Source organism: Gopherus evgoodei, chromosome 2 (assembly GCF_007399415.2).
Source record: "Gopherus evgoodei ecotype Sinaloan lineage chromosome 2, rGopEvg1_v1.p, whole genome shotgun sequence".
Classification (NCBI taxonomy): Eukaryota; Metazoa; Chordata; order Testudines; family Testudinidae; genus Gopherus; species Gopherus evgoodei.
Genome location: NC_044323.1, coordinates 244,923,826 through 244,938,383, shown reverse-complemented (window position 1 = coordinate 244,938,383; position 14,558 = coordinate 244,923,826). Strand labels below are relative to the sequence as shown.

General features: G+C 40.5%; 1 protein-coding gene across 6 annotated transcripts in view; it reads left to right on the top strand.

Moving 5' to 3' along the window:
• Nucleotides 1–14,558, top strand: part of PAG1 (phosphoprotein membrane anchor with glycosphingolipid microdomains 1) — a 156,907-nt gene that overhangs the window by 123,839 nt on the left and 18,510 nt on the right. For 5 of the 6 annotated variants that reach the window (XM_030553339.1, XM_030553337.1, XM_030553338.1 and 2 more), the window contains one exon: nt 13,449–13,660. The exons of the other annotated variant lie outside the window; for it this stretch is intronic. In XM_030553339.1, the coding sequence (XP_030409199.1) occupies nt 13,536–13,660 (125 nt within the window). In that variant the 5' untranslated portion in view covers nt 13,449–13,535. The remainder of the gene's footprint in view (nt 1–13,448; nt 13,661–14,558) is intronic. 6 annotated transcript variants of the gene reach the window in all.

Sequence of the window (14,558 nt, the reverse complement as noted above, 5' to 3'; positions counted from 1 at the left end):
TCTGCAAGCTTTATAAGCATCCTCTGCACTCCATTGTCCAAGTCATTAATGAAAATATTGACTAGTACCAGACCCAGTGGAACCCTACTAGATTTGCTCTTCCACTTTGATAGTGAACCATTAATAATTACTGTCTGAGTACAATCTTTCAGTCAGTTGTGCACCTTTCTCATGATAATTTCTTCTAGACCAGGGGTTTTCAGGACAAAATTTTTGGTGGCCTCAGAGTGCGGTCAACAACTCTTGCTGGTGGCCAGTCTCACACTTTTTCCCTAAATATTTAATTAGCTTTAAGAAAAACAAATAAGTATGCACATATACACGTCCAAATCATTGTAATTTATTTATTGCTAGCTAGTAAGTCTGTTGTAAAAAGTAAGTCTGTTGTAAAAGTCTCACTTTTCACAGAAGACTTACTCAGCCCCAGCAAGCCTGGGGTCAAATTAAACCCTGGATGGGGGGTCACAGTAGGCAGTAGGGACCAGGGGCGATGGAGTTAGGGGGGACTGGTGGAGATAGTGGGGGACCAGAGCCCAAAGCCCCGTGGCCAGGGGACAGGGATGGAGCCTGAAGCTGGGCAGCTGGAGCCTGCCGCCTCACCACTCCAGGGATGAAGCCCAAAGCCTGAGCCCTACCGCCCCCAGGAAGATGGGAAACTCACCAGCTGCCTGCTTCTCCAGTGTTGTGCCCCAGCTGTCTCCAGAGAGGGGCAGGGCCAAACCCCTGCTTGCAGCCCCAGCAGCCAACACCAAGGTGGTGCATCCAGGAGCAACAGGGAGGGGGAGGGGCTGCTGCTTTTCCCTCTCCCTACCCCCCAAGTAGAGCCCAGGAGGCTGTGGCTGAAAGAAAAGCAACTGGTGGCCGCATTTGAGAAACACTGATCTTGACCACATTTCCCTAGTTTGCTTATGAGACTGTCATATGGGACTGTGTCAGAAGACTTACTACAATAAAGATATATCCTATCTATTGCTTCTCTCCCATCTTCGAGGCCAGTAACCTTGTCAAAGAAGGCAGTTGGGTTGGTTTGGCATGATTTGTTCTTGACAGATCCTTGCTGGCTATTCCTTATAACCCTGTTATCCTCTATGTGTTTACAAATTTATTGTTTATTAATTTGTTCCCATACCTTTCCATGTATTGAAGGTAGGCTGACTGATCTATAATTTCCTGGGTCCTCTTTGTTCCCCTTTTAAAAGATAAGTACTGTATGCCCTCCTTCAATTCTCTGGGGACCACACCTGTCCTCCATGAATTTTTGAAGATAATAGCTAACTGTTCCAAGATTGTTTCAGCTATTTCTTTAATTATGCTAGGATAAAGTTCATCAGGCCCTACTGACTTGAATACATCTAACTTATTTAAATATCTTTAATCTGTTCTTTCCCTATTTTATCTTATGTTCCTTTTCCTTTGATGTTAATATTAATTGTGTTGAGTATCTGGTCATCGTTAACCTTTTTAATGAAGACTGAAGCAAAATAAGCATTAAACACCTCAGCCTTCATGACATCATCAATTAGTAACATAATATACATGCCTTAGGGGTTGCTCAACTTTGCAGTGTATGTGTGTATAATATATATGTATGTGTGAAACAAATCAAACACATTTCCTGGGTGAGTGTGGGGTGGAGCAGTGATTCTAGAATGGGCACAGTGAATCAGAAGTACCTCAGCAGTAACTGATGAAACAAACTGGGTTTCTGTAATACATGGGGAAGTTTGGTGTGAAATCTGGTCTGTGGGTTGACAAGCAGGAGTTTCTGTGGTAACTGCTGTATGACTTCCTCTGTACAGTTTGTTTGTACAGGAAGGCCCAAGAATGTGGAAAGGTTCTAGGGACACATAACTTTTAGACCATATTTAGAGTTTTGCTAAAGCCAGCGATGGTTCAGTTTTGCCTTCAGTTTAAAGAATAAGCTCTCTGGAAAAGGTGATCAATGTAACCTAAGTGTGAAGGGAATGCACCTTTAAGATCTGTTTTGTGTGCTCAGTTATTGTGCAACGTCAGGAAAATTAAGGCATCAGTGTTGTAATAATAAGAAAAAATCTTCAGCAACTACTATTAGGATCACGAACGTGTGGTTTCTGCCCCCATGTTGTTTTTAAATTCCACTGGTAGTAGGTCTGTAAAGTGAGCACATAAAATATAATTAATCCAATGCTGTCTTAAACTAGTCTGATTATATTAACTTTTGGGCATTGCTGATGTGGGCTATGTTCAGAGTGGTGACCTATGGCTGAAAGCTTTCATATCCCATTGTTAACCCATCATATTATCCAACTAACTCTTAACTCCAGTTCTCTGAAGCCCCACTGTGCTTTTGTTATCCAGGCATTCAGAGTAGTTTAGTTTGCAGAACAAATTTATGATTTATTTATGATTCATAAAGAAAACCACTGAAAGGTAAAACCATCAGCTTTTCCTACCCTTTTTTTTTTTTTTTTTCGGAAACTGCTTGGTAGTGTTAGTCTAGATGGCTTATGACTGAATTTTAATGAAGCGGTTGTAAAACACCAACAGCAGACCTATGAGGCTGAATTAAAATACCATGTTCAAAATCTCATTGTACGCCTCCCGGCTCAACCGCTAAAGTAATATTATGCTGCCACCTTGTGGCCATGGCTGATGCATGTTTAATTTAGCACCAAATATTTCAGTCAGTTGAATGATATGTTTAGCTAAACATTGAGATACATCTTTTCCTGCAGGGATGTGCCTTTATGCAATGAACAGATATGTTGCATAGCATTCCATTGGTATGGTTGGATAGTTTTTGAGACAGATGTATACCTTGAAAAATAACTAGAAAAAATTCTTGTTGAGATCCAAGTGGAATAAGATCCTTGGTTTATTCCCAGAATTCAGACACCAACATCACTGTAACATAGCTACTGTAACTAGGTGTTAGGCTCTGACCACTTGATTTGTAGAATTTATGTTGAAAGGGGCATGGATCAAAAACTCAGATCCAGATATTCCCAGGCTTCAATGAAATTAAGATATAGATCCAAATTTTGCAGCTTGGGCTCATCTCTAGTTTTCTGCCACATAAACTGTTAGTGATTGCATTGAAAGGAAACTTCTAAAAATCAAGGCAATCCTCTCCAACTTTATTTCATCTCTTAGTCTCTGAGCCTCATAATACTCCAGAAGTCCAGAGCACTCAGAATCTTCAGCTCCACAACATAGTCCCTGTGGCAGGGGCAGCTTCCACAGCACCCTTTTGTGACCACTTCAGCACTGCTCATCCTACCTTACTTTCCCTTTCTCTTTTCAATTGTCAGCAGCCACCTCCAACATGATCTGGTGCTGCGGTGACTTAGCCCTCTGACACAAGTCACACCAGAGTTCCTCCCCTTCTGGGCTATCAAAATTCAAATATCACAAACTCAAAAAGGAGGGTCATCTACCCGTCTCTTTGACCAGGCTCTGCCCTTCAGCTCAGGGTCTGTCTCTTCCAGAGAACACTTACCTGGGCTCCCTGCTTCAGGCCTACATTCCCTCCAGGAGGCTCTGTCCGACAACAGTCCAACTCAGCTCCCTGGCACCAGCCAGGCTTCTTTCACTAAGTGAGAAAACAGAGATCTGCTCTCCTTCCCAGTCAGCCCCCAACAGAGCCAGGTTCAGATCCTGTAGCTCCTCCCTCCAGACCTGACACCTACTGCAGGTTTAGCAGGGTGGTGCTGATTGAGTGCAAAAGCTCTCATTAACCCTTCTTGGCCAGTGGAGGGTTGGTACATCCCCATCACACTCCCTTTCACCTTCATCACACATTCACCCACATTGCACACCTCCAACTTTGCTAAATCATGCTCAAATGAGCAACTTGAACACCAACCTCAGACTTATTGTAGGTGGAAATAACACATTATTCACTCTGAAAGTAAAGGTATCTTTTAATGGTAAGATGTCTTAGCCGTACTGAGGTTGGAGGTAAGATTGTACATTCAAGTTTATCTTTGAGGAGTTGGCTATATGTCTTATGGGCTTATACATGACACATAAAAAAGTATATGAAAATTCCCATAATGTGCAATACTATTCAAGGACAGAGTTGGGAGTGTGGGGATATAATTGCTTCCCAGTTGCTGTGGCAATTGGTTTTGAAGTGTGAGCATCCATAGCCATTAACATTTTATCCCACCAGATGTAACTGCAAATGTCCTTCCTATCCATATGTCTTATCCTCGTCTTTATTATTATTATTATTATTATTATTATTATTATTATTATTATTATTATTATTATTCAGAATTTGGTATCACACATAGTGTGCTACAAGCTTTCTAAATGCAGTCAACTTACAGTTCTTTCTCTGAAGAAAGTACTATCTAAAAATATCTTACAGTCTAAAAAGGTTTTCAGAGATTTTTCAAAACTGTCCAGATAAATAATATCCAGTCAGTGAGATACCCACAGGTTACACCTATTTAATGTATTGGGAGCATCTCACTGGTATTTCTATGCAAAGGTCAAAGTAATGAAGTCTGGTGATCTTTTAGAGACAATAGTAGTATTTTTAAGCTAAGCAGTTGAAAGACTGCATATACACCTTCATTTTTAGCAACCCTGATTATATTTAGCACTGAAATATAATCGTGCAAGCAAAAAATACCTTCCTTCTAAAGCAAATAAACACCAGAGGGCAGCACAGTAAAACATTTCCTTTAGCAGCAACAGCTAATCCTTAAGAAACGTAAACTGTTAAAAATAGTTTGAGATTGTTGAGTGGCCACTGGCTGTTCCATAGCTAAGCTTGGCAGACTAACGATCTCTTTCTTTGAGAAGATAACTGATTTTTTAGCCAAAGGAAATGCAGTAAATCTAATCTACCTGGATTTCAGTAAGTCATTTGATACAGTTCCACATGGGAAATTATTAGTTAAATTGGAGAAGATGGGGATTAATATGAGAATTGAAAGGTGGATAAGGAACTGGTTAAAGGGGAGACTACAGTGGGTCAGACTGAAAGGTGCACTGTCAGGCAGGAGGGAGGTTGCTAGTGGAATTCCTCAGGGATTGGTCTTTAACATTTTTATTACTGACCTTGCACAAAAAGTGGAAATGTGCTAATAAAATTTGTGGATAACACAAAGCAGGGAGGTATTGCCAGTACGGAGGAGGACCAGAATATCATACAAGATGATCTGCATGAGTAATAGAAATGGGTTGAACTTTAATAGTGCAAAATGAAAGGTCATGCACTTAGAGCTGGGGTGGGCAAACTTTTTGGCCTGAGGGCCACATCTAGATGGGGAAATTGCATGCAGGGCCATGAATGTAAGGCTGGATCAGGGGGTTGGGGTGTGGGTGCGGGGTATGGGAGGGGGTATGGTGTGCAGGAAGGGGCTCAGGGCAAGGGATTGGGGCAGAGGAGAGTGCGGGGTGTACGAGGGGGCTCAGGGCAGGGGGTCGGGGTACAGGAGGGGGTGTGGAGTGCAGGAGGGGGGTCAGGGAAGGGATACAGGGAGGGGTGTGGCGTACGGGAGGAGGCTCAGGGCAAGGGGTTAGGGGCTCAGGGCAGGGGGGTGAGGTGCAGGAGAGGTGCAGCAGAGGACTCTGGGCAGGGGATTGTGGTGCAGGAGGGGGCTCAGGGAAGGGGGGCAGGGGTTTGGGGGCTCAGGGCAAGGGGTTGAGGTGCAGGAGGGGGTGTGGAGTCCAGGATGGGGCTCAGGGCAGGGGTGCAGGGAGGGGTGCAGAGTACGGGGGGGCTCAGGGCAGGGGGTTGGGGTGCAGGAGGGGTGCGGTGTGGACGGAGGTTCAGGGAAGAGGTGGGGGTGCAGGGTGCAGCAGAGGGCTCAGGCCAGGGTGTTGGAGTACAGGAGGGGTGTGGGGTGTGGCAGGGGGTTGAGGTGCAGGAGGAGTGCGACGGGGACTCAGGGTAGGGGGTTGGGGTGCAGGATGCAGGAGGGCTTTGGGTTGCGGACTCTGGCCCGGCGCAGCTTACCTGGAGCAGTTCTGGGGTGGCAGAGGCATGCAGTGGGACCAGGGCAGGATCCCTCCCTGCCCTGGCCCCACGCCACTCCCAGAAGCAGCCGGCACCATGTCCCTGCGGCCCCTGGTGGCGGGGGGCCAGAGGGGTCCATGCACTGCCCTCGCCTGTGGGTACCTCCCCCGCAGCTCCCATTGGCTGGGAATGGCGAACTGCAGCTGGGAGCTGCAAGTGGCCGCATGTGCAGACACTCAGGTAAACAAAGTGTCTCGCGGCCCGCGAGGAGCTTACCCTGTACATGCCGCAAATCTAGTTTGGGAACCCCTAGACTAGATAATTGCAAAGATCCCTTTTGACCTTAAAGTCTATGAGTTCATAACATAGTAGTTTGAGTTAAGACTATTGTTTTAACTAGCAAGCTAGTTAAGTTTCTATACTGTGCTCATTACCATACTTATCCCATTCTCTTAAGGACTCTAAATTACCATAACATATAAGGCAATGTACATCATACATCATCGTACAGCATACAGCTGAATGAAAAACATAGTTTAAATGGCATTTTAGATAGGAGGAGCAGCCCTCTAGTGGTTTATCAGTATCACTAAAAGCATATAGAATTTAATCTATATATGTACAGCTGGGTATATTTTAATGGCAATATTGTTTATATATAAATATCTCCTTTGATTCATTCTGTCTGATCCCTCTTTTTTAAAAAATGTCTTTGTTACGCTCAGTTCCCGCTTATTCCATAACATTTGAGTGCTGTACCAATATCTTCAAAGTCTGTAATCTTCCTGTGGTCCTCTTGGTTCCATGCCTCAGACTCCTTTATCACTTTCCTTAACTCAGCTATTAACATTGCTAGCAAGGCCAACAATTTTAGAATATATATAAATAAACCCACCATTAAAATATTTATATATATAAATATATATAATATAAAGAAATATGTTAAAATATTTTTAGTCCCTTTTCATTGCTATAATCTCAACCCCCAATGTTTTAAAAACTGAAATTGATAACCGGCCACATCATAATGTAGCACTGAACTTTTGGCTGTGCTGGTTTCTGTCCTGTAGGGTTTCATAATCATTTTATTCTTCATCAGCACCTTGAACAAGTAACCAGTGTCTCCAGTAGTCACCTCTTCCTTTTCATTGATAGTGAAGGTTTTACGTCTGTACTTTGTCTCTTTCACAGTGGAATGACTCCAGTTTCTGTCCTTGGCTGCCTTCTCTTCTCAATTTATCTTCTGACCAGTAGGGTTTCTCATTTCTAGCTTCAACTTTGCTCTCACTCTTAAACAGCTGACATTCAAACAAATATCTCCCTTGACTCACTCTCTCTGATCCCACTTTTTTTTTAAATCTCTTTGTTGCTCTCAGTTCTCTTAGTTCCTGCTTATTCCATAACTTTCTTCAAAGTCTGTAATCTTCCTGTGGTCACTTTGTTCCGTGCCTCAGACTCTGTTATCACTCTCCTTAACTCAGATATTAACTTTGCTAGCAAGACCAGCAATTTTAGAATATAATTGTAGAATAGGAAAAGGCACCTTTCCTGCCATATATCCCCATAGATATTAAATAATCAAGTCCATTGTCTTGGGGACCAACCAGGATTATTCCCTGGGGCTGTATGAAAAAATCATATTTAATTTCCATGAAAAATGTCAAATAAAATGAACATTTTTTATTTCATTCAAAAAATTATTGAAATTTTTTATTTTTAAATGAAAAAATCCAAATGCAATTAAATGAAGACGTTGTTTGTTTTCTTCTCTTTTCTCCCCATTTTTTCCAGTGCATAAAAAATGGGGGAATGCTGCCAAGAGGGGCAAGGCAACATTTTTTTTCTCACATTTTCTTTGTTTGTTTGTGTTTTTCCTCACCCAGTGGAGCAAAAGGAGGGAAAGCTAGAATTAAAAACTAGAGAAAGTTGAGGGAAAGAGTTTTTCCAGGTTTTAATTCCCACTTTCTTTCCGTTTTTTATTTTTGTCTCTTTTTTCCCAGTAAGGGGAAAAAGGAAGAAAGTGAAAAAACTGAAAAACAAAATAAAATTCATCTAAAAATTCCCAAATAAAAAAATTTGAAACTTTTGATTCAATCAAAAACCCATTTTTCATCAAAAGTTTCCAGCAAAAATTTTGAGCCAGGTTTATTGTTCCTTCCAGTATATTATCTTGTGTTTTTAAAGTGCCAGGTAATGAGTATTTCACCACTTTCCTTTTGAGACTGTTCCACAGCCTAATACTCCTCACTATCAGTAGAGCCCTGCAAATCAGTGGATATCCACACACCATGTTTGTAGGTCACAGATGTGGATACAAATTTTGTATCTGTGCAGGGCTCTAACTACCAGATAATTATTTTCTGACATTTAGCCTAATTTTTTCCTGTCTCAGTTTCATTCCATTACTCTTCATTACATCCATGTATCACAGTAACTCCTCACCATCCTTTGTATTCACAGCTTTTAAATATTTGTACTTTATGTCTCCACTTTTTGTCTCACGACCAAGCTACAGATATTATACTCCACCTTAAAGTCAGGCCTTCTAGAGCCACAATAATTTCTATTGCTCTTCTTTGAACTTCATCCACTTTATCAACTTGACCCACCTTATATCTTTTCTGACTTCTCTCTCAATACCCTGTTCCTCCCAAAACAAATATGTTGCAATTGAACAGAGTAAATATGAATCCCCTAGCAAGATATCCTGAGTATTTATTCCCCTTTATGGACCTGGTTTTCCTGCACCACTGAAATCAATGGGACTTTTGTCATTGATTTCAACAGGAGCAGTATCAAGCTCTATGCAAATCATCTCCTTATTACCTTGATCACCTTGATCAATCGGACTTTCAGGCCTCGTATAGATTGCACTGATCACACAATATGTCTTCCATTCTTCTTGTATCCTGGCCTTCCTTCTCCATGTGCAGCCATGTCTTTTCATGATAAAATCTTCCCATCTTTTTGGAGATCGGCCGACTGGTCATTTCAGTTCCCATGGGTACCACTTGGCAACAGCTGCAGTCCATCGATTGTCAGTGAGCCTCACTATGTGCCCGGCCCATCACATTTTACTCTGCCTGCTCTCAAGGATGACGTCCTGCACTCCACTCTGTTGTCTGATCACTTCATTGGGGGCTTGGTCACTACAGATGGCAAATCAGAGACAGCGGCCAAAAATATTCAACAAGGCAATCTTGAAAGCAAACATTTCCAAGGAAGACTGGAGTCTTATAGGAGATAATTGTGATGAGGATTATAAAAACTTCACTGATAAATTGAGGCAATGCATGAAACTAGCTGAGAAAGAAAGACTGAAAAGAGCAAAGGGAAGAATCTCAGAGGAAACGCGGAACTTCTTAGAGAAATGGAGGAATATGAAACAGAATGATGGTGACAAACTTGAGTACTTCCTCCTTTGCAAGTTGATAAGAAGAAGACTAAAGGAGGACTTCAAGAAGTACCAAAATGAAAGGCTCTTAAAGACGGCTGAAGATTGGAGAAGCCTCAAAAAATGCAAAAAGGAATTGATGCTGTACAGGTCAACAATAATGGCTCTGAAGAACAGGGACGGAAAACTAGTAATTGACAGAACAGAGATGGAAGCGGTTTGCAAAGATTCTACACTGAACTGTTCACATATCAGATAAATGTCCCAGTACCAACACTTCAACAGACCAATGAGCATTTACTCCCAGTCCTTGTCAGCAAAGTCTGACATGCAGTTCACCAAATGAAGGAAGGAAAAGCTCCAGGTAAAGATGGACTGACAATCAAAATGATAAGAGCTGGAGGCCAAGACCTCTGGGAAATCCTTGCTCAGAGGTTTGGCTGGTACTTGGCAGTGCAGAAGATACCATCTAGCTGGAAGGAGTCCAACACCATTCTGCTGTACAAGAAGCGCAATCGTGCAGATCTAAAGAACTATCATCCCATATGCCTGCTCTCACATATCTACAAGCTGTTCACCTTATTACCATTCTTATCATTTTGAGATTATGTCTCCCTATTGTTTGAAATCCTTGCTTTTATGAAAAAAATTTATCTCATCAGCTTTACTGATGTTGAAAATTTGAAAGTCTACTTTTCTGCCCCTACCTTTCCACCACCAGCAAAAGCCATCTTTATCAAAGGCTCAATCTTGCTATCTCATAGGAGATCCAAAAGAAATAACAGTTCCTGAGATCAATGATGACCACCAATGGGTGTGGCTCCCTGTGCAGAGAGAACAAGGAGTACTTGTGGCACCTTAGAGACTAACACATTTATTTCAGCATAAGCTTTCGTGGGCTAAAACCCACTTTATCAGTTGCATGCAGTGAAAAATACAGTAGGAAGATATATCTACACAGAGAACATGAAAGAATGGGTGTTGCCATACCAACTGTAATGAGAGTAATCAATTAAGATGGGCTATTATCAACAGAAGAAAAAAAACTTTTTTAGTGATAATCAAGATGGCCCAGTTTCCAACAGTTGACAAGAAGGTATGAGTAATGGCCCATCCTGATTATCACTACGAAAGTTTTTTTTCTTTGGTTGAGAGTTTTGCACTGGCATAATAGTGTAATTTTGCAGAGCTGTAGTGTAGTAGCTAATTGAGATTGCAGCTAATGAGTGCGCTGCTGCTGCGGAAATATAAGATGGGATCAATTCTCAGTCCTTCATTGAGCTACATCCAGCCCTTGTTCTTGGTTGTTATGTTTTCCCTCTGACAGAGAAATGTCATTGACCATTTTCTAATCATTCTAGCTCATCGTCATGTTTCCTCATCTTGAACTCTGTTTGCCAGGTTATAAATTAATGCTGCATATCCTATTTTGAAATTATGATGGCATAATGTAATCCATTAAAAAAACCACTGTTTTGAATACCAAAGAAAAACTTCACAATATATGAATGGCATTAGACTGAACCGTATCTCAAGGGCTCCTGCAATGAACAAAATAATTTGATTTATAGGCTCTTGTGTAGCAGAAGTTGTGTTGATTCAGGTAGTTGGTGGGAGGGAAACCCATCTTATCTCTTCTCATGTGTTATTCTTGACAGTTTCTATTCAGCTCAAAAGTCATTTTGGATTCAGTTTTATTATTCTTGAGCCCAGGGCAGTCCAATAAATGTAATAACATTTCACATAGAGAAAATTAACTCTAATTATAATCCCTCTGTAGGAAGTGTTTTGTGCTATTCCATTTAGATTTACCATGCTTGTTTGACATTATTAGAGCTGGACCGAATTTTTCAGACAAAATCTTTTTTGACTGAAAAATGCACGTTTGGGTTGACTGGAACATTTTACGACTTCATGTCAAATTCACTGAATGGTTTATGTCAAAAATTAAACAAAATATATATTTCAAAGAAGGTAAAACATTTTGTTTTGACATTTTTAAAATAAAATATTTTGACTTTTTGATTCAAAATGACTTTCATTTAAAATTTTACTTCAATTTTGTTTTAAAAAACTTTAAAAGAAATTTAAAACTGTCATAACTGTCCTACTCAGATCTGAACCTTAGAGTTCAGAACATGAGAAGCTGGCATGAAACCTCCAAACTTAATTACCAGCTTGGATCTGATATTGCTGCCACCAGCCAGAATTCCGGTGTCTGGCTCACTCTGGTCTCCCCAAAACCTTCCCTGGGGAACTCCCAAGACTCAGATGCCCTGAGTCTCACCACAAAGGGAAATAACCCACTTCCCTTCTCCCTCTTTACCTCCTCCCAGATTTTCCTGCCCTGGGTACTCTAGGAGATTCCCTGCTTCAAGTCCTTGAAACACCGCACCGAGAAATCAAATATTTCTCTCCTCTCACCCAGAGGTTATGCAAATTCCGGCTTAGTAAATCTAATACAAGAGATTCTCTCTTCCCCCCTGTCTTCTTCCTCCCACCAATTCCCTGGTGAGCTGCAGACTCAATTCCCTTGAGCCCCCACTAAAAAAAAAATCCAACAGGTCTTAAAAAGGAAGCTTTATATAAAAAGAAAGAAAAAGACATAAAATTGGTCACTGTATCAAGGTGACAATATACAGGGTCAATTGCTTAAAAGAAAAAATGAATAAACAGCCTTATCCAAAAAGAATACAATTTAAAACATTCCAGCAACTACACACATGTAAATACAAAAAAACAATATGAACCTATTGTCTTACTATCCTTGTACTTACAACTTGGAAACAGAAGATTAGAAAGCCTGGAGATAGAAAGATCACTCTCAGAGCCGAGAGGGTCACCGAACCAAGACAAAGAACAAAGAACTCACACCCAAACATTCCTCCACCCAGTTTTTAAAGTATTTTGTCTCCTGATTGGTCCTCTGGTCAGGTGTTTCAGGTCACTGTTTGTTAACCCTTTTATAGGTGAAAGAGACATTAACCCTTAGCTATCTGTTTATGACAAAAACTTCAAGTAAATTGAAATGTTTCATTTTAAATCAAACAAAATGTTTCATTCAAGCAGAAACAAAATATATTTTACTTTTTCAGTTTGCTGAAAAAATATAATTTTGGGTTGACCTGAAACAATTCTTTTTATTCATTTTCAGTTCAGCCCTTAAACCAAAAAAATGGCTATGCACACAGCTCTAGTTGTTTAACAGATGGTCACATGTAGGCAGCAGACACTGAGAACTGGGAAGAGAGGAGGCGCCATATAAATCATTTTTTTTCTTGCTAACTTTGCAGAATGTTTAGTTGTGTTTGAAAATGCACTTACTAAAATCATCATTAACAATTATAGATGGAGAATGGGCTTCTTTGCTACCTGGCAATTGACATTTGAAGTTATTTTTCCCAAAATACAAGTACTGAGATTATGCTACTTTCATCTATGTGACGATTGTTGATATTTGATCATTTCTGATAATATTTGACAGGTTTTTTTCTATGTTACTTTCAGGAGCTTACTGAAGATGTATTTTTGTTAGTCTTCCTGTTCTTGGAACAGTTTTTTATAGAATCATACAAATGTTGGTCTGGAAGGGACCTCGAGAGGTCATCTAGTCCAGCCCCCTGCATTATAGCAGGACCAAGTAAACCCAGACCATCCCTGACAGTTGTTTGTTCAATCTGTTCCTAAAAACCTCCTATGATTGGGGATTCCATAACCTCCCTTGGAAGCCTAGTCCAGATTTCATCTACTTGTGTGGTTAGAAAGTTTTACCTAATGTCTAATCTAAATTTCCCTTGCTGCAGATTAGGCCCATTATTTCTTGTCCTACCTTCAGTGGACATGGAAAACAATTGATCAGTCCTCTGTATAATAGCACTTAACATATTTGAAGACTGTTATCAGGTCCTCCCTCAGTCTTCTCTCAAAATTAAACATGCACCATTTTTTAACCTTTCCTCTTGGTTCAGGTTTTCTAAAAGCTGAGCATGTTTAGTCGTTAGTTTTGTAAACCATATTTGAAGATCTCTTTTGACAGACCTGTAATTGTCAGTCTATCTTCAAAGTCCATAACAATTTCTAAAGACATTTTTCTCTTTGCAGAAAGAGAAGGTGCTTTCACCACAGATGCCAGCATTCTCCAAGGATTAATCCCTTCATCCTTAAGTTACACCAGCTCCTGTTAATATCATGGGACCTGACGGTGGTTTCCTAAGCAGTGGACAACTTCATGTCATTGTGTGGGGAAGTCTGGCAGCTGTAACAACACTCTTATTCCTTACTTTCCTTATCTTTCTATGCTCCAGCTGTGACAGGTAAGACTCAGCGTGTCAGGAGGCAATAAAGATGAGAAGCAGGAAATGTGACAGAGGGAGTCCTGTTGCATTTTTCATTAAGGTATAAATAAAGGAAAATCCTACTGTCATCATAATATGTTCTCTTCAGTTTTAGGGTAAATATTTTGATGCCTTGAGTATAGCATGGATTGAAGTCATTTAATTTACAACCAAGTAGCAAGAATGGCTGAAATTACAAAAATATCCTAAAAATGGGTCACAAACCAAAGTAGTTTATTAGCCAGTTTTCTTCACATGAAATCGCAAGCCCAATAGCAAGGATTTTTAATGAATCTGTGAATTCGGGGGTCAGACCCTATAACTAGGGAATTGCTAATATAGTACCTATTTTTAAAGAAAAGGAAAAACGTGACTCAGGAAACTACATGCCTGTTAGTTTGACCTCAGTTATATGCAGGGTCTTGGAACAAATTTTGAGAGAGAAAATAGTTAAGGACATAGAGGTAAAGAGTAATTGGGATAAATACAACACGGTTTTACAAAAAGTAGATCATGCAAGATCAACCTGATCTCTTTCTTTGAGAAGATAACTAATGTTTTGTACAAAAGAAATGCAGTGGAACTAATCTACCTGGATTTCAGCAAGGCATTTGATACAGTTCTACATGGGAAATTATAGTTAAATTGGAGAAGATGCGGATTAATATGAGAACTGAAAGGTGAATAAGGAGCTAGTTAAAAGGGGAGACTACAATGGCTCAGACTGAAAGATGACCTCTCAGGCTGGAGGGAGTTTACTAGTGGAGTTCCTCAGGGACTGGGTCTTGGGACAAATCTAATTCAACATTTTCAGTAATGCCCTTTGCACAAAAAGTGGAAATGTGCTAATAAAATTTGTGGATGACATAAAGTTGAG